General features: G+C 44.2%; 1 protein-coding gene and 1 long non-coding RNA gene across 7 annotated transcripts in view; one reads left to right on the forward strand and one right to left on the reverse strand.

The window, feature by feature from the left end:
• The window catches only part of LOC147141296 (uncharacterized), a 26,564-nt gene extending 6,289 nt beyond the window's left edge, over positions 1–20,275 (reverse strand). Inside the window, exons 1-2 of the long non-coding RNA XR_015088474.1 lie at positions 20,032–20,275; positions 13,100–13,159 (exon numbers count right to left, since the gene is read on the reverse strand). This is a non-coding gene — a long non-coding RNA (uncharacterized LOC147141296). The remainder of the gene's footprint in view (positions 1–13,099; positions 13,160–20,031) is intronic.
• The window catches only part of mtcl1 (microtubule crosslinking factor 1), a 34,707-nt gene that overhangs the window by 4,263 nt on the left and 10,045 nt on the right, over positions 1–20,399 (forward strand). For 4 of the 6 annotated variants that reach the window (XM_086043851.1, XM_086043852.1, XM_086043853.1 and 1 more), the window contains exons 2-8: positions 569–793; positions 1,734–1,892; positions 10,683–10,736; positions 11,188–12,531; positions 16,784–16,909; positions 18,367–18,471; positions 19,241–19,468. In XM_086043851.1, the coding sequence (XP_085899977.1) occupies positions 569–793; positions 1,734–1,892; positions 10,683–10,736; positions 11,188–12,531; positions 16,784–16,909; positions 18,367–18,471; positions 19,241–19,468 (2,241 nt within the window). The remainder of the gene's footprint in view (positions 1–568; positions 794–1,733; positions 1,893–10,682; positions 10,737–11,187; positions 12,532–16,783; positions 16,910–18,366; positions 18,472–19,240; positions 19,469–20,399) is intronic. The other 2 variants (XM_086043854.1, XM_086043856.1) reach the window with 2 other exon arrangements.

The raw sequence follows: 20,399 nt of genomic DNA on the forward strand, positions 1-20,399 counted from the left end.
TTTGGGGATTACATGCTAATACATGCTTGTGATTAGAGAGGTCCGGTAGTGCCGCTACTGATGATGTAACTAAGCGTCTTATCTCTGTGGGATGCAGCAATATTTCATGTCTACTTTCAGCATCAAACTGTGCTTCCACGTGCAATTTAGTATGACGGCTTGAGAATGCTTCGCGGTCGAGTCGGAGGCTCGCCACAATCTTTTAAGAAGCTGCCACATGCTCGGGGGCCAGAAGGTGGACAATGTCAACTGATGAAAATGAATCGGAAGAGTGCGGGGATTCTTTGTTAGCTGACGAGCTAATGACTCCTTCATTGGGTCGACCTGTGAAGAGGATCGGGCTTGAAGAATCATGGCGTGGGTGACGCGGCTGTTTTTTGGGTGCGGCTAACTCTTTCTTTCAATGACATAAATAAATCCCTGCTCTGTATTCAATTTAAAATCTACATTCAGAGCCCAGTGGCTGGGAACTACAATAACTATGCGGCACATTTGCCGTTTGTGGACACGATACATCGATTATAGCACGAACTGCGAATCGCTGCTCGAAAACACATTGCGGTTGCAGGATGAGGCCGAGGAGCTGCGGGCGGAGATGGAGGAGCTGCGCGACACCTACATGGACGAGGAGGTGTACCAGCTGCAGGAGCTGCGGCGCGAGCTGGAGCGCTCCAACAAGAACTGCCGCATCCTGCAGTACCGCCTGAGGAAGGCCGAGCAGAAGGGCCTGCGCGCCGCCCAGACGGGGCACGTGGACGGGGAGCTGCTGCGCGCCCTCGAGCAGGACCTCAAGGTGTCAGAGTCTGTGTACATTTATATCGCCAGTGAAAGTTTAGTCGGACTCGCCGATGGATGGACGTTTAAAAATAAGAGGCCGACAGGCCTATGGATGGGTACTATTTTTTTTCCCCTGGTAAAAATGACGGATGACGGACACTCAATATAGAATAGTAAAATGTAATATAGTAAAATGCCCAGCTTTGTGTGTGTATATATATATCGATATATCTATATATATATAGAGAGAGAGATATATATATATATAGATAGATATATCTATATCATACCTGTCAACCCCGGGCTGTGCTGAATCTTACAAAAGTTCTAATTTGCCCGTACATTTCTGTATATAATCTTACAAAGTATCTATATATAATCTTACACAGTTTTTATCGTCAACGGGGGGTGGGAGGTGGGGTGGTTGGTTGGGGCGAAGAGCGCTATGCTCGTGAAAGTCGACCGAAGTTTACAGTCGCAATCGCTAACGGACGCTCCGGATTAGAGCCGAAATGGGCAAGTCGAGACCGGTCTAACAAAGAGTTTTTAATTCCCCCCCCCCCCGTACAATAACTGTTATACGGCGTACACAATTTGAAATGATCAAAAAACGTATAAAATACGGGGAAAACGTATAAGTTGACAGCTATGCTATATATCTATATATCTATATATATATATATATATATATATATATATATTCTAATTCAAATCAATTTTTGTACAATCGTGTGTGCGTGTTTGTAAATGACATTCTCATTGAACAGAGTCCAAAACCGCTTTAATGAAGCGTGCACCTAATTGAATGTGGATTTAGATTCAGAATTGACTATTTGTAACAGTTGCGTTGTACTCCACATTGGAAAATCTAGTTATGGTCGAGTCATGGTTTTACCGATAAGCGGATACAGTACCGCGTCACCGGAAGAGTGACGTTGGTGATCATGTGACCTCAGGTGGCCAAAGACGTGTCGGTGCGTCTACACAACGAGCTGGAGAGCGTGGAGGACAAGCGGAGCCGAGCCGAGGACGAGAACGAGCAGCTGCGCCAGAGGATCATCGAGGTGGAGATCTCCAAGCAGGCGCTGCACAACGAGCTGGAGCGGGCCAAAGAGGTCAGCGAAAACAAAAAAGGTGGCGGGTGGATATAGACCACATACACCGCAGCAAAGTGGGGTTTTTTTTAGGTCATGTCACCACTTGTTTCTAGGCAGAATTCAATAATTGATGCCCCAAAAGCCAATTAAAAAAAATTGACATCCAGCAGGCCAGTCACGCTCGCTATGCCGTTACCTTGACAACATGGGGACAAATGACAGCGAGAGTCGGAATGGACAGGAAGTCAGACACTCCCCTTATCAATCCTACCCACTAACAAACAAGAGCCCTACATACAGTAGTTGCCCTACATAGCAGAAAAAGGGCAGGGCAGGGAGAGCCAATACGTGCAGCAAGTCAGACGCTAAGAAAATGAAAGATTTCTGCCTAGCAACAAACGACAAACTCTCTGTTGCTACTTTCGTTGCCTCTGTCAAGGAAGCAAACGTTTTGTTCAGGTTTCTATATAAGTTAGCTTATGTTGGGAATCGACGTCGTAGCCATGTAATGTGAAGGTGTGTGTGGATGCTAAGCGAGCGCAACATTTAGCATAGCGACTGCATCCTGCGTAGGCTGACGTTGGGATGAATGGGACTGCGGGAAAACTCCAGGAAAGCGGGTTGGTTCTCCCTTAAGGTTTGTCCCAGAAAAACAAACGCCGTCTCCGGTTCTGCTCCCCCCTCCCTTCCCACCGACCCATCCCATAACAAGACGAATGCACTCTCACCAGGTGCATAGTTAGGTAGACAATCTGATACGAAAATCAAAAAGTATTTCTTTTAAAGCAGATGTCATCCATCTTCTGAACCATTTATCCTCACACGGTTGCCGGTGAGCTGGCGGCTCTCCCAGTCAGTGTTGCCATGATTACTTGATTTGATTACTTGATTTGACATTTCAGAACAGAGTTGGTAATTGTATTAAAAAATAAAATGAAGACAACCTTTTAGACTTACCATAATTTTTTTTTTTTTTTCAAAAAAAGCCTTTTCTTGATTTTACTGAATATAAACCGTCTATTTGTTTTTACTGTATCTATTTTTTCAAAAATGTATTTCTAGACCTCACTTAACAATTTTTTGATAAAACATGAAATAAAGACATCTTTTTTTTTTCTAACTTGACACATTTGACTATTGGGTCCCTCCCACATTCCAAAAACATGAACAGTAGGTTAATTGGGCACTCTAAATTGCCCCTAAGTGTGATTGTGAGCGTGATTATTTGTTTGTCTCTGTGTGCCCTGCGATTGGCTGGCAACCAGTTCAGGGTGTCCCAAAGACAGCTGGGATAGGCTCCAGCACTCCCGCGACCCTTGTGAGGATAAGCGGATTGGATAATGGATGGATGGATGGATATTTAACTATTAATGTTCTCCTGGCAAAACCCAAGATTTTTTACGTACGTTGTTTATAAATAAATCGATTAACTTTGGAGACCTTCTGCAGTCACAATCTAGTGGAACTTTCTCTTTAAACTTGAAAGCATACTGTGCTTCGATCCATTTTTATTGTGTGTGTGTGGGATGCAGCGTTATTGGCGCTAGAAAACGTTCTATTGACAGCACAGAATGTGCAGCAAACCTTCATATCCTTGTTTTTGCCTGACACAAACTCAAAATAGTGACTGTGTTTCCAGCTTGAAAACGTGAATCTCTCTCTTTCCTCCATTGCTGTTTATGTTGTACGGTATGGACATTCGTGAGTCGTCAACGCCCTGAAAGCGCGTCGCGTACTTTGCCCGCGCCTGGTGTCGCAGATCTGTGCATGTGGCACATACAGCTCATCAGACATCCCTCAGTCCCCGCGTCGACAACTTCGCCGCAAATTTGAGTATTGCTTATCAAAATGTGGTAGATGAACATGAGGGAATCTCATTGACCCAGTTAGCGTGTGCTGCTGTGTGTGTGCGTGTGTGCGTTTGTGTGAGAGAGACTCCGCCAATGGGTGAGGAGACTCCCTGCCGCAGTGGCACACATACACTGCATGCATCCTCCCTTTGAACATAAATACACGCCGACCATTTATAATTCAGTATAGTGCCACATCATCACACTAAACTTTTTTTTTTTTGGAACTCCTGGTTTATGTTAGACGATATTTTATCCCCGTGTCCTGAAGGGAGACCTAAATTCAAATGAATGTCTGGGAGTCGTGTTTTTGCCGGATGACGCAGAGTTGTGTTGACACAAAGGCACGCAGGATGAGATGAAACTGTCACATTGTTTTACTTGTTGGGATTTACAAGCTGCTTTGGAAGGTTCTCCAGCCTGGCAACGTTGAGCTTTTTCTCGTAAAATACACGCGAATGTTGGGAGATGACATCGTGTGACTTGAAGGCTTGTTAAGACATCACAACATTGTCATAGAAAAGGCAAGATACAAGGGAAATATGTCCCCAAGTGGCTGAGAATAGTAGTGATAACATCAAAGCGATATGATTGGACGTCAAGTCACCGGGTCTTGCGGGAAAATGTGTGTGTGTTTGAAGAGGAAGTATGTGTTTGAAGCCAAGGTTTGGGAGCCACCTGCTACATGCTAAGGTTAGCGCTAAATGCCGTGGTGTCATACTCCACAATTTGCACTTTGCTTTTGCTGCCCTCAGTCTCCTGAACACTTATTCTGCTCAATGCCTAACAGATGTGGAAACAGGAGGTCACAATATTCAGAGAAAGGAAACGTAGCAGTTAAAAAATGGCGGCTGATTCACTGATCAGGTGTTACCTGCATAATCCAAAAATGCTTGCTGTTGCTATTAATTAACAAAAAACACACTGATCCTGCTCATTTTGTCATTACTTTTGTTATCTATAGACGTGATTAATGAACAGGGGCCAGCTATATTTTTTTTAAATTGTTTTTAGTTATGAATGTGCATGAAAAATAATGAAGTTATCAAATTAATTACATGCAAAATGTTCCCTTTTTACTGCTGCAAAAGGCGTACGTATGTCAAGTATGCTATTACTCTTCTTGCTCTGATTGATGCGTTCGATGCCGCTTGTTGATCGCAGTTTCCCCGCAGAATCCACTGTCTCTGTTTTCCGTATCGCTAATCTCCGCCCCCCTGCGGTGTCTGTCGGGTCGCGATAACGGCGGGCAGTCATCACTCTCCAGCCACAAGGCCTCCCCCCCGCTCCCCCCCCCACCCTCGTTAGCGACTAATTGTGAGCCGTGGGACACGCAGGAGTGGCGGGTGGGTGGCGAGGGGAGGGGAGGGGGCACAAGGGCGGCCCCATTATCAGCCAGCTGGATGCTCCAAACCTCAACCACCCCCAAACTCTTCAAGTTCAACCCCCTTGCACAAGTAACCCTCTGTTGTCTGGCATCCATTACTATCCTTCCGTTTCTTTAAACGTTTTGGACACACACAAACAGTGGGAACAGACTTTTGGGGCGGGGATTCCCGCTTTTGCCCCATTATGTGGTCTTTTCCGGAAGTGACTTTTTTCTGCTTTCTGGTTGGCTGGTCCATTCGTGTTGTACACCTCCCTGTGGTCACACTGCAACTGGTACTTTGTAGATTAGTATCAGTTACTGTTTAACTAAAATCAACGGTGGGCAAACATTTGTGTTCGAGCGCCACATTTAATTTTCAAAACGGTCATTCGTAAATAAAAAAGTTAAAGTTCAAATGTCTATGTAAAATAATCTATTTTACTAATTAGATCATAATTCGATTTTTCATGTAATTTGTTATTTATAAAATCGACCGTTGTGGAAAACTCTCAATGAGTCGTTTGAGTTTTTGACTACTGTGTTGGCTGTCACGGAATGTTCTGAACTCCTGTTCCACAGCCAGTGTTTCATCAAGCTGGAGTAGTGAAGGGCTGCGTTGATGCGGCTCAATTTCCCATAGCTTAGACGTTGTGTTGTTTGGACAGCAAACGAGTTGAGAGTGAATTAACAGCGCCTGCGTTGGTTCTATAATGTCATTCATTAGCGCATGGACCTCTGCCAAGGCATCTGTCACGCTCGTTTGTGTCTTTGAGTTAGCGCTGGACAATAGATCCCAATGATGCAATGCCGCTGGACGTTTGAAAGAAAGGGCTTCGTCGCCGCAAGGTCAAATATCAGCGAAGACTACTCAGCAGCTGATGATTGGTCGCGACAACAGCCCACGGTGATGCTCGAGACGTGATCTCCAGAGACAAGATTCCGCGGGTCGCAGCTCTGGTTCTGCTTCCGTCATGATACCCTGACCGGCTTCTGTCCTTTCCTATTCGGATTATTACCTTTTCGTCATGTCACAAAATCAACAAAATGGCAGTTGTCTGGCTCCCAACCAATCTTTTTTCACATTTTTATGTCAAGATAGCGCTGCAGTGATTCTGAAAAGCTGAATTTAATTGCCGGGCTATTGAGAGGATATCGATAGTGGATTTAAGACACTATTAAATAATAGGACTCACTTAGCTCCCTCGTATGCTCTTATCTTGATAAACTTAGTCTGCTACTTAACTTTTTTTTTAATCCGCCGTTTGCCTCTCAAAGTTCAAGACACTTATTTCAAAACTTTTAAGATTTTATCTTGACTTTGCACAGAAAAGTAATGCATTCCTCTGAATTAACTTAATGAGTGCCGGCGCTCAAATGTTCCAGCGTGCCACGAAGGCGCCGCGAGATGCCATCAAACTCTTGGCAGTCGGGGCTGTCTGCCGATTCAGCGCAACACGCGCGACGCGTTCAAGGACAAGTCGGCCAGCGCGTTCACGCATCACATGCACATTCACACGCACGCACGCGCACGCACGCACAAACGCACGTATGACTTGTTGGATGAGGCCCAGAGATGAGATCGTGGGGGGAAAAAAAGTCATGAAGTCATCTGCTTGTCTCAAGTTTCTTTCTGAGGAACTTTGTTACTAGTTGTTCCAAAATGTTTTGTTTGCCTTGGTTGTGTTTCCCATGCGCAGTCTGTCACGTATGTGTGTGCATGCGCCGCGGAGGGTACACTCGCACATCGCCTCACCTCGCTAAGCCGCCGCTGACCCCGGCCGGGGAGCCGACACGCAACAGAGGCTGGCACAATGGTGCTCTAATGGCTTGTGTCAGTGTATGCACAACACACACACACACACACACACAACACCTCACTTATTCAAAACACTTACAATGTGTATTGTCACAGTTTTATGGCTACACTTGTAAAGCAATAAGCAGGTGGACGTTTATCATCCATAACAACCTCTCTCACACGTGGCGTATTCCCAAGTAGGAGAAATTGGACCCATTGCGTAATTTTTCTTTGTTTGATTCCACATCAAAACATTTTCACGCCCTCGCATTTTCTCTGCGACATGGACGTGTTGTTTACGAGACGCTTGCCTCCTCCTCTGGGCAGGGGGAAGGGGGGGGGGGGGCAGGCCTGACCTTGAAGCGACCTCGGGGAATGCCGCATCCCGCCTGTCTCGCTGACAAATGTTTTGTCTTCCGATGCTGTTCGCGCAACACGCACACACATACAGAGCGTAGACAAATGACACGTTTACAAGCGCTAGCTTAACTTTCTGATTACAGTTTAATGCAGTCAGTCAATTAGGTAGTTTGGTTAGCCAGTTAGTCACTCAGTTGTCATTGAATTAGTCAGTCATTTAGCCAACTGGTTAGTTAGTCAGTCGCTGAGTTCCTTAATCAGTCGATTAGTTTGTCATTCTGTGACTTCAGTCAGTCAGTTGCTCAGTTTATCAGGTAGTCAGCTGATTTATTATTCAGTCATCTAGTTAATTTGTTTATAAATTAGTCAGTTGGTTACCAGAGCTGGGCATCGCCTAACCGTCACAAAGTTCCCGTCTGCACATGGAGTCAGTCAAACGGCGTTGAGAATGGACTTAACCGGTACCACATCACTTGCAGGTGCCGCACACCTGACACACAGTCAAATGAATAAAAATTAAAACAGTGTTGTATACCTCTCGGTCCCACAGACGCAATGGCATGTGCCCCATAATGTTTGTTTATTTCACCGATCACCACGCTGTGCGTGCGTCTGTTGTTTTTATTTGATATTTTTTCTTAATTTGGCGGCGTCTGCTTGTGCGGCGCCTGCGTGTGATGTGTACATTAAGTTCTTGACGCCGATTGGCTGTCGCCGACGAGGGACGGACTGGGACCACGCGTGTCGGTTAAATATGCAGACGAGAACTTCCTGAAAATGACCCTAAAATATCTGCTTGGAACCAAAATGGCCGACTTTCTGTGTCACTTTATAATATTGGATCTTCGAGGCCTTTTTGTGCCTCAACTCATGATGGAAATTACTGTTAGATTTCTTGTCCCTATCTGAAAGATTTTTTTCAATTTGAGAAATCCCTCATAGTGGCGATTTATTTGGGCCAAGGATAATAAAGATGAAACGACCGCACCGCGTGCTCGGGCACCAATTATCTGAGTAGTGTTTACATTCACTCAAGTGCGTGAGCGGTATTAATTAATCCACTGAGATGGATTAGAGTCCGCATCTGACTCTGCTAATCTGCCTCAGAATAATTTATAGGGACATTTATTCCGCTGTTGTGTGTGAGTCTTAGAGGCCAGCTTTATCTGCATGCAGCCACCCTCAAAAGCTCCTTTTGTGCGACCATCCCACCCCCTTTCGGGGAGCGCTCCCCCCGTTAAATCCCATTAGCGGAGCGCAATGACAACATTCCTGCCGCTGCAGTGTCCTCTTTCTCTATTATCTTCCACCCAGATTTGGAGGCAACACCGACAAGCTAGCCAGCGGTGATGCTAACCATATTACTTGATGGTTTGTATGCTACAAGCTAATTTGAAGGTGCCTCGGTAGTTGGGGTCAAAAGTAAAACCCGTTCCTTGCCACCACTTAACCTGTCTTCACACCTTTAGGTGTTTTATGCCTTTCTGAGGCATAAACCCTATTGATTTGGAATTACAGGGGTACTTTGGAGGAAAAACGTTCCAGAAAACGGATGGATGGAGGTACCTGTCTCTATATGAAAGCTGTAGTACATTACCTTCTCAGCTTGCTGTGTCATGCATCTCAGTCCATCTTCTTCAACTTTTAAAGTGGATTATTGATCTTTCAGAGAAAGAACAATATCGAACGTCATAATGTCACCAGTGGCTAATGTCAGTGGTCAAACGGATGGATGTTCATGGTCACCGCAATCCGAGATACACATTTCAGCCCATCCCCTTCAACCTTTTCAGGGTTGTTCAACGTTCAGAGCAAGAACACTCTGGAATTTAAACTTTAGTAGCATACTACAGCAAATGATGTCGTTATTGGCGGCGGTCAGGGATCACGGAGCTTTGTCTAATCCTGCGTCTCCCCAGACAGACAGATTAGCTGTGTCACCATGGCGAGGACTTAGAACAGTAGTGGTGTTGGAGATGCTCGGCGGGGCGTCAAAGTGAACATACGCGAGCCGGCTTGGTCGTGTGAACCACTCTGTCTTCACTAAACGTTTTGTTTTCTTTTGGAAGTAATAATGGTCCTTTCTAAGGTAAACAAGTAGCCTCATTGAGTTGGACGGATGGATGACTTGGTGGATGGATGGATGAATAAATGAGGGGTTAACGAATGGGTGGAAGGTGCACATGTGTAGATGATAGGACAGCTATAGATCAATGAATGGATGATAGAGGGATGTAGATGAATGTACAGAATCAGATAGATGACTGATAAATGGATGATGGATGAATGAATGTATGGGTGGATGAATAGTGATAGAAGAACGGTAGAGGGAAAGGGATGGATGATAGCTAAATACATGGAATGGATGGATGAATAGTGATAGAAGAATGGTAGAGGGAAAGGGATGGGTAACAGCTAAATACATGTAATGGATGGATGAATGAATGGATGAATGGTAGAAGGATGGAAGACAACCAAATGATGAATGATAATGGATGGATGCATGGGTGGATGAATGATGGATGTGGGTGATGACTGGACAAATGGATGGATGGTAGAAGAATGGATGGATGATCGAGGGATGGTGTAGATGGATGAATGGTAGAATGGATGGTGTATGGAGATAGATTAATGGAAGACATAAATGCATGAGGGATGGTTGGATTTAGCCAAATGACTGGATGGATAATAGATGACGGAGATTCAACTGCAAGAAATCCCAGGCTTTCTGAGCTTGGTAAAAATAAAATCAGGATCATGGGAAAAATAAGTCCGAAGCCCCACCCAGTTTGCGTTAATGTTTTGGTCCTGTTGCTAAGTGGGCGTTTCCTCACTGTTGCAGAGCCAGAGACTGAGTCAAGGCTTTTTTTGTCCCACCATGGATGACTAACTGGGGCCCATCCCTCCTGTTGGCATTTCAACCAATCTAAGACATTAATTAAAGAAGAAGAATCTACTTTATTGTCATTCAGAATTTTCACATGCACATTCTTCTGAATGATGTTTTTGGTGTCAGAAGTGGCCTCCAGAGGAACTAAATGTAAAAAGTAGGAGAGTAATATCTCTCCCCAAAACTCATTCAGATGTTCCTCACTTTGCCTGAAAGAAGGTTCAAACACGATGATGCAGGCTCAGACCATGGTTGCAGTCTGATCGCCAGTCTGCATTAAATACATGAGAGACTTCCATCATCAGACGTTGGCCTGACGACGAAAATGTTTAATGTTACGCAAGCTGCCCGACAAGGATTAATGATCTACTGCCTCCGTCTTTTATGGGATTATTATCGATAAAATCTCAAGCGGATCTCGGGTTCCTGAGCGTCATCGACTGCTCTCATCTCCTCCAGTCAATACCAGAATAAGAGTCAAATACATTGGTTTGTGATGAAATGTCCTGATTTGCTCTTGTTTTTGGGGGGTGTTTTATAGACTGCATTGAGGCGACGAGGGAGCTCATTTAAGGACAAGAAATCCACCAGCCAGGTAAATGCAAAACAATGACATAAAATGTTTTTATTTTATTTTATTTTTTAAATGAAATTAATGTAAAGTTTGATTTTAATTAATTCATTTAATTATTATTTCGATTGTGTATACTTTTCTTTGTTTCGTTTAAAAATAATTACTTTAACTTAATGATAATATGTTTTTAATTTCATTAATATAATTTATCATTATTATTGTTAATAATACTAATATCATTATTATTATTAATATTATCTAATCTATCATCTAATTATCAGATTGTGGAATGCCATGTCGCTGTATGAACACAAATCCTTCTTTGCCCAGTTCTGTGCAAAAGGCACAAAAAAAATCTGGATCTTTTTTTACAACTCTTATCCAGGAAATTCGTGGGAGCGTTATGTGAAAGAGGTACAGTATTAATTTAAAATATATCCATATATGTCTAATGAGAGTTTCTTGCCACTAGGAGGACAGCGCTGACCTCAGGTGCCAGCTCCAATTTGCCAAGGAGGAGTCAGGCCTGATGCGTAAAAAAATGGCCAAGCTGGGCCGGGAGAAAGATGAACTGGAGCAGGAGCTACAGAAGTATAAGTCGGTCTACGGAGACGTGGACAGTCCCCTTCCCCTGGCCGAGTGCTCCGGCGGTGGCCCTCATTCCACCCGTGAGGCGGAGCTGCGACTGCGCCTCAAGCTGGTGGAGGAAGAGGCCAACATTTTGGGAAGAAAGATCGTGGAGTTGGAGGTTGAAAACCGCAGCCTGCGGGCTGAAAACGATGACATCCGTTGCCAGTATGAACGAGACTGCTTCGGTAGGGAGCCTTTCTCTAGCATGCCCTCGTCACCTTATGGTGGTGATGTGCTCGAGTCGGCTGGCGAGCTCCGCCGTCACCTCCAGTTCGTAGAGGAGGAAGCGGAACTGCTGCGTCGCTCCATCTCGGAGATCGAGGACCACAACAGGCAGCTTACTTCGGAGCTTAATCGCTTCAAGTTCAGTTCTGGGCCGGTAGGCGAGGACGGAGGGGAAGGAGGACTATTTAAACCCGCTAATGGGTCCAGTGGCGGGATGATGTTGGAGGAGCTGAAATCAGCCAGGATGCAGATCAACGATCTGAGCGGAAAAGTGATGAAGCTTCAATACGAGAACAGAGTTCTCCTGTCCAACGTTCAGCGTTGCGACCTGGCAGCACACCTGGGCTTGAGAACTGGTAGTCCGCGAGACAGCGACGCAGACAGTGACGCCGGCCGGAGGGAAGTAGCCGAGGACGAGGAAGCAGGGCGACTCCTTCTACTCCAACCCAAAAGGGAGGGCCCTATCGGCGGTGAGAGCGACTCTGAAGACCTCTTTGAGAAAACCACCACCACCTCGGGATTCGGTAGTATCCGACCCTCGGATGGCATCGAGCTTAGCGCTGCTGAACTCGCCAACCGCCGCAGGGAGGAGCGAGAATCCTTTTCCAATGTGAAAAGAGAGGCAGATAGACTTGGCAAATCGGTGGACCGTCTGATCACTGACACGGACAGTCTGATACTGGAAGGCGGGCTTCTGGTAACAACGGCGGAGGGTTCGCAGGGAGGAGGTGATCCCCAAGTCCTGGACACCATAAATACCCGCATGAAGGCTTTCCGCACTGAGCTGCACATCTTCGTGGAGAAGCTGGAACACGTCGGTGACGGACTAAGAGAGAGAACGGATGACCTATCCCCGATGCCGAACCTCACAGAGTCCAGCAGCTTCCTATCCACGGTCACCTCCATGTCCCGGGATTCTCCCATCGGCAATTTTGGGAGAGACGTGTTGACGGACTTCCAGGTAATTTCAGTTTGGCCTTCTTTGCTAGGCCAGTAAGCTACTTTATATATGCTGTGCCAATTCTGTATTTGTAAATATTGGCTTTGACCTAGCCCTGCCAAATGAAGTATTGTCTGGGGAGGTACTCCACTTCTCACCCAAAGTCAGCTAGGTTAGGCTCCAACTCACCTGTGAGCCTAAGCAGGATAAGGGTTAGAAAATTAACTAAGTGTGCACTCATTAGTTGTCCATTTTCGTCCATATTAAGGGAGATCTAAGATGAGTGGTTGTCTGGGGTCAGGCCACTAGAATCCCTCGCAAAGTTGAGGGTAAAACTTGGAAGTCATGCGCCAAAATAAATGGATAAACACATTTTGATAAAAGCTGGGATATTGTTGTTAGGCGTGTGAGGATATCCCAAACTATGAAGGTAACTGTAGTTTCCATCAAGCAGTTTAGCTCTGTTCGGTTCACTGCGGCGTTTGCGGAACGACAACTGTTGTGTTGTACAACAAATAGTGTGTCATCATAGCATCACAAAGAAGAAAAACTCGGTGTGTTGTGATGAGGTGCGATGTGCGCACGTTACCTGAAATCAGTTTATGCCAACGTTGTAACTTCTCTTTGGTGTGGTACTCCAAATAGTGTGCTGAGAAAAAAGATGATATACATTAGATATTTTCGAACTTTTTACAATGACAACACCAAAAAATGCAGACCATTCTAAACTGTGAGATGGTCCTCTTTGTTAGAGGTGGGCATTTTATAAAATTTTGCTGGTCCGTCATCGTCATCCGTCATCGGCCAGGGTACCCGTCTGTCATTCGTCAGTCCGTCATTTTTCATGCCGAACTGAATTGTAATCGTCAGTTCGTCCGTCAGAAGTCCGTTGGTCCATCGGTATGTCACCCCCAAAAAACGTCAGAAAAACGTCATTCGTCAATCGTCAACAAAACGGCAGTCCGTTAGCGACGGACAGGCGGACCAGTCCGTCAGTCTGACCGAATGCCCACCTCTGCTTTTTGCATTGCTGTGTTTATTACTTTTCTTCTGATAATTATTCACCTCTTTTGGGGCCTCAAAATGCTTGCATATGGTAAAAATGTATGTATTTTAGGAAAACACAACCCTGCAAGACTCATTCAACAGGACCCCCTGGAAAGTTTGAAAAAAAATTAAGCCCCACTTCATCGATCAACACAAATTTGGGTAGTCATATCTATCATAACAGGTTGGACGAAAAAGAAAAGATCCTCTGCTGTGTATTTGAACAGAAAGTCTGACCTTTTGGATTCAAACCATTTTGGGAAAATTCCAGGGCTTGTACTTTGACCAAATCCTACTACGGAACTGTCCAAACGAGCCTCATTCAATTTGGTATGCAGACAAATGGGAGGCGCAAAATAGCTCAGCTTTTTTTGCCTACACCATCTAATGTGAGAGTAGCATGGTGTCAAAGTTTGATCATTTTCGAGGATTTGCCATGGAAAAGGGGGTACAACAGCCCATTCAGCTAGCTTTGAAGTCTTTCGAAGAATCATGTTTTGATGCCTGTCGGGAGCCACCCAGCTCTACCACACTGGCACCACCGCACCCCCCCCCCCCCCCCCCCCCCCCACCGCCATCACGTCCTGCCTCCGCCACATTGCCATCTACATCTCCATGCACATGCTCCCCATAGAGCGCCGCCTCGCTTGCCGCCCGCCCGCACGCACTGCCTGCCCACTTGGCCGCGATCCGAGCGTCTTTTAGCTTGACTGCATGGTGGATGGCTTCTGAACAGGCCTGCCTCTTATCTCTGTGGCTCCTAATGGGCATCACTGTTTTGTGTTTGTACGTTGTCACCAAGGAGACAAACGTCACGTTGTGTGTGGCAAACAAAAAGGCTCTAAAGCAGGGTTGCATGATGAAGGGAGCTTGTCGGCTTTCCGGAATGTGTTCCAACCGCCCAGGCCGAGAAGGGAAGCTGCCTTCATCCCCTCCCACTCCTCGTCCTCCTCTTCCTGCAGAGCTCACTGGATGAGTCCCGGTGGAGCTGGGTGGATTCTGCACTCGCAGCTCTCACAAGTTTAAAGCAATCAGGCTTTCTGTCGGCCTGACCTCCACCAGGGTTGAACAAAAGTGGGGCGAGGAATCACCATATTTACTTGTTTGTCCAGTCAAATCTTAGCAGGACACTTCTTGGTTGAAAAAGTACTTCAAACAGCGAACGGTACCATTTTTTGTTTCTCGGGCGAAAAGGCAAACAATTGTGTTATGAGTCAAACGGTAAAAAGAGAAGACAAACTCTTCAAACAAGAGTGAAGTCATTTTATTTTTGTTTTTTAGCTCACTGGCTACGTCGTGGTTCATGGAGAATGATGTAAGGACGTATGACTTTACCATTTGTCTTCTAGTGTTGGAGGGGGGTTGGTGGGAGTATTGTTTCTTCCTGACTGAAAAGTCAAAAAGACAACATTTTAAGTTGTGGAGTCAGTGGAGTTTCTTTGTCCCTCTGTTAGCTTGCAGACTTCTTCCTGGTTCATGGACAGAGGACTCTCCCATTTGTTTTTCCTCCGGGAGGGAGGGTGTTTTATTTATTCTGGCTTAAATGTAAAAAAAATGAAAATGAATGGAATCATGGATCAGTGTATTTTTGTGTTTGCTTGTCTGTCTATTTGTTAGCTATCAAGCTACTTTCTGAATCATTACGTAAAGACGTAGGACTCTACAGCTTGTCTCCTGCTGTAGAAGGGACAATTCTATCGTGACTCAAACATCAAAAAGAAATTCCTCTAAAGTGAGATTTTTGGGGGATTCTCTGCGTGTAAGTTAGCTAGGAGGCTACTTCCTGGTTCAGTGAGAATAGCATAATATGATAGGAGTGTAATTTTGGTTTCTTGGGCGGGTGTAATGCTTCCATAGTGACTCGAACATGAAAAACAATGAATTCATCAAAGTGAAAAAAAGTAGGTTTGAGTCATTTGTCAGCTCCCAAGCCTACTTCCTGGTTCAACAGGACCGTACCATTTTTGACACATGCACTCATGGTACAGTGAGCCCCCTAAAATGTTTACAATTACCTATTTGAATAGTTCAAAGTGAATATATACCACAAACTATGATCCCCAAACAATTTAAGAGCATTTCAAATTCACAATACTTATTACCCATAAAAAATAAAAGGCTTATAATTGAGTTGATTTTAAAAAATATACAAAGTAATAAATGGAGCGGTAATGACAGGATGCTGGCATGGATACTATCGGTAGTTGGAATCCATAAAATACAACTAATCACTAATTTCCTGTTAGCCATTTTATTTCATTTAGCAAGTACACAGCCATTCAAATTTACAAAGAAACTCGCATTCTCAAGAAGGCCGTACTTGCCGAGTTGACAAGACCGTACTCTCCTTTCTTCGCACTGTAGTGAGTAACAGCCTATATCTTTAGTTTTGGCACTTGTTGCACCTTAATTTGTGCATCTGGCTGTTACCAACTGAACAGCTGTAAACTTTCACCACTGCTAATATCTTAGTTAAGCTCCATAAAAAAAAATCCTGAGTAGCTGAGTTTGCGAAAGGCGAATGCCAGGTTTACTGGCATTTAAGTTGAAGAACGGTTTATGTTATCTGGGGTGCTGAATAGCATGCTAGCGCTTTAAATTGAAAGCTACAAAACAAACTGACGTTGACGCAAAATATCTCCTTGCTTTGTACAACACGCAAGCATGTTGAGCGGCCATTTTGTTGTTCCTGACCACCTTTATAGGCGGGCTCGCTTGTCGCACTGCACCTTTTTTTGCCATGGTTACTTCTCAAGCCAGCTGCTTTGGTTTGGACTCACATGTCCGTCATTGCATGCGCTCCATAACGAGTCTTTTGCATTCTTTCCACCCCGAACCACCTTAAATTCCCCCTCCTTCTCACCACACCCCCTTCCTCCTTCAGATTTTCCAGCCCGCCATTTTGTTCATCGTCATTCTTGTCCTCTTCTCATCTCTGTCATATGCCATCATCTTTAAGTTGGTCTTCCTCTTTTCACTTTTTTTTCTACTTTAGTCTGTTTGTTGTCGTCTTAGTTGTCCGCCTCATTTCTCCTTTTTTGCTCTTGTTCATCAGCCATTCACAGTTTTTTCTTTGTGTCCCGCTTGAGGTCTTTCTTCCTCACCCGCTTTGTTGTCCTCTTGTCTGTTTTGTCCACCTGCCACATCACCACAATCTCCTCCACCACCCTCTTCCATACCCTCTTGTACACTTCCTGGACCCCCACCCACCCCTCCTCACTTACAGTCTGGTCAGAGGGATGAGCTGGAGTGGCGCGTAGGACAGGAGCGAGGCGTGGAGCCCCACAACCAGAGCAGGGGAGGTGCTGCGGGACTCGCTAGGTACCACAGACCACTGGTTTTAAGAACAGAGGTCAGTGACGCCCACCCCCCTTACCTGCCCTCCTCTACCTCCTCTATCCCTCACCCTTCTACCTGTGAGACTTTGTGGGCACTTGAACCCTGTTGCCATTTTTTTCTCAGTAACCCATCAAATTCGAATCAAACAAATATATTTGAAAAATTCTCCCCCGAAATGTATTTTAAAAGGATTTTTTTTTTTTTTTTTTTTAAATCACAAATTACAGCATACGTATGTACACAGCTGCAGTACATGATTATGTATTTTACTGTATCATCATACATTTGTGGAATATTTAAATTTTGCGCTTGGAAGTCAATCTGAATGACTCAAAAGTGGCGGTCACTCATATCTCAAGGCAAAACTGTACATGTCTTGAACTCATTTTTATTATAAAACGCATTTGTACAAATGAAAATACACCCCTTTACAGCCAAAAACACATTTTTGTTATTTAAACAATACTTTTAAGATAAAGCTTTAGAGATAAAAGCTACTGTCTATTATTATATTGTGATTAAAGGCATTTGTAGAAATGAAGGCCTGCTAATAGACGCCTCGTACTCTCTACAGTTAACATAACACACGCCTGAGCCACCATTTGTTAAAATATGGTAACCACACGGTCCTAAAAATACGAATGTATACATTAAAAAATCATATAAATGTTTTAAAAATGTTTTTGAACACTGCATTGCAAATTTTGACATATTTAGGATGCTTATTCCACTTTTGTCTAGTGACTCACCTTTTTTCATCGAAAGCTCGATCACCTTTTTACAATGTTAGTTCACTTCAAGAGTACAATAGGGTGAAAGTGGTGTAACAATTACAACACATCTGCGTGTGCTCCTTCCGTAATCCGAGAGATGGAGAGGGAATGAGGCGGGATTAGCGCTTCGCTTGTGAGGCCGACACATGGCCGACAAGGCAGCTCGAATTCTGACATTCCCAAGGCGAAAAAACCCAAGAAAACAATATCCTTAAATCCAGAGGTGGGCATTTTACTAATTTTGCTGGTCCGTCATTCGTCACCCGTCAGTGGCCAGGTTACTGGTGCTCGTTTTGTTGACAAATGATGGGGAAAATTTTTTAAATAGATGAACTAGGCATAGTGGGAAGCCCATGTATTTAATCTGTCTTTTGTCTGTAGTCCGTCTTTAGTCTATTTTTCGCGGTGAGGCTTCGATGGCCCGGGTTTAACTCTCCTGTTCCATCGGTTTCTTTGGTACACCAAATAAATGTCATGGGTCATTATGATTTACCCTCGAAAAAAGAAAAACCTGCACAAATCTGCACTTTGTGTGCTGAATTGTGGGTGAAATTAAGTGTTTTATTGTCAAATATTTTATTTCTTTATTTATTTTTAAAGTCAATTTAAACTTGATCATATTGGGAGAGTTGAAGGCCTTTCTCAAAATGTTCGGCGGAATCACATGTGCCAAACGTCTCACTTTTGTTGCGTGCAGCTGCGGGAGGCGCCTGCACTCGACTTCCAACTTCGTCAGGATCACGAACGACGGATGAGAGTTGCGACGGACGAACGGGACGCCACGATCATCTCACTGTCGCACGTATGAGCATTAGCTATGTGGAAAAAAAAAACTTTTTGTTGTTTCTGTTTGTATTTTCTTAAATAGTCATCCTCCCTCCAACAGACAGAATGCGTGTGTCCTTGTTTATGGTTTAGTTTACACAGATATTAGAGTTAAGAGTTATACGTATTCCATTCCAACTGTGTTGCTAACCAAAACAGCAGCATGATTAGTTCCAGTAGACTCTAGCATAAGGTTGCTCCGCACTGTTGTTTGGTATGTTTATATTCTGGTGAAAGTATAAGACAAATTTTTTTCCATCGATTCTCAATTTACACATGAGTATTAAAGACTCAACTACATCAAACAGCATACAAAATGATCTTACATTATGGAGTCATTAGCAGTTAGCCAATGCCAATTAGCCATCAACAGTTATTAGCAATGACCTTATCAGTTAACCATGTGCAGTTAAACATTAGCAGATAGCCATTAGCAGAAAGCTTTTAGCAGTTAGCCATCCCTTTGTCTTTAGCAATAAGCAGCATTCCAGTTGAGTGCGACTTTGTGGATGTTTCATAGTATTTTGTGCATTTATGTGCCATTATAGTTTTTTTCTTTCTTTAATTTTAAACTCCACTTTTACTGCACATAAATTGTAATATACTGTTAGCATTGTTGCAAAAATGCATTTACAAGAAAAGCCCCTTATAAATAGAGGCATTCCCGCGTCTGCAGTCCAATTAATAAAGGATGCCCCTGATTCCCAATATGTTGACATGCGATATTTATGTCTTTTTCTTCGCAGGAGGACGAGCGCTTGCGTCCGGAGGCCCAGCGCCCACGTCTAGAGCTGCCAGGCCTCCTCCTGAGTCCGGAGGTTTCCTGGGCTCAGGAGAGAGCTGCCCTGCAGCAAGAAGTTCGCCTCTTCCGTCGCAATATGGCCATCTTCTACATGAAGCTGAAGTCCATCCTGGCACGTTGGAGACTTGGAAGCAGGGACGGCGCATCGCCCGGCGACGGCGCGCAGCCTGAGGTGAGCCGCCTGGAGCTTTATTTGGCAGGAAGTGTTCCAGCAGGAATTGTGCGAATTGTGTGTGAGCAGATGTCATGAGACCCCAGTTTAGTGGGCAAACCTTTTTGCTCAATAGTAACATTTTACTTTTTAAATGGACTTATGTGCCCAATAATTTGTAGATGAGACTCGCATTTTATACATGTCCAGTGTTGCCTTGATATAGGAATGACTTGACTTGCAAGTGTTTGAGACCACCGTTGGGACGAGTTGCTTTGACTTGTGAGCACAGTCATTACATAACAAAGCACTATGGTGGCAGTGAACTGAATCACTTCGCAATAAGCGGCACTTTGGCAAATAGTGAACAGTTCTTCAAAAAAGAGTCTTCTAGCTGTTTAATGACATTCCCAGTTGACGTTTACTGCCGAACTTAACATAAAGATAACTACACTTTGTGTATAATACAAGCCGTTCAGGCTGCTAGCTTAATGCTAACGCCATTTAGCGTCAATGTTGCGTAGCTGTAATCATTCAAGCAACGGATTGAACACAATGTAGAAAGACAGTTTAACAGTACTTACATATTCGGTATCCTCTGTGAAGAAAGCTGACAGGAGTTAAGACGTCTCATTGAACAACATATCCTTCTGTCTGTCTTCTACTGCTCCCAGGTGGAGAAGGTGGGCAAACCAGAAAGAACAGCAAAATGGCCATTCACGTTTTGCAGTGTGACTGAAACGTTCTTTTTTTATTTTTTTTTATTCAATTTTTTTGCCACCAAAATCAACAAAATAGAAAGGAAAAAAAGCTTTTGTTTTTTTTTCTAATTCATAACGGTGACTTTTATGGTAATATTTTTCTTTATGCCTCAAACAAATAAACAGTCCTTTTTTCTATCAAATATCAACAATAAAATGTGCTTTTGATGGCAAAATAATGTATTTACAAA

This window comes from Filicampus tigris, chromosome 10, assembly GCF_054856515.1.
Source record: "Filicampus tigris isolate MCC_2025a chromosome 10, RoL_Ftig_1.0, whole genome shotgun sequence".
Taxonomy (NCBI): domain Eukaryota; kingdom Metazoa; phylum Chordata; class Actinopteri; order Syngnathiformes; family Syngnathidae; genus Filicampus; species Filicampus tigris.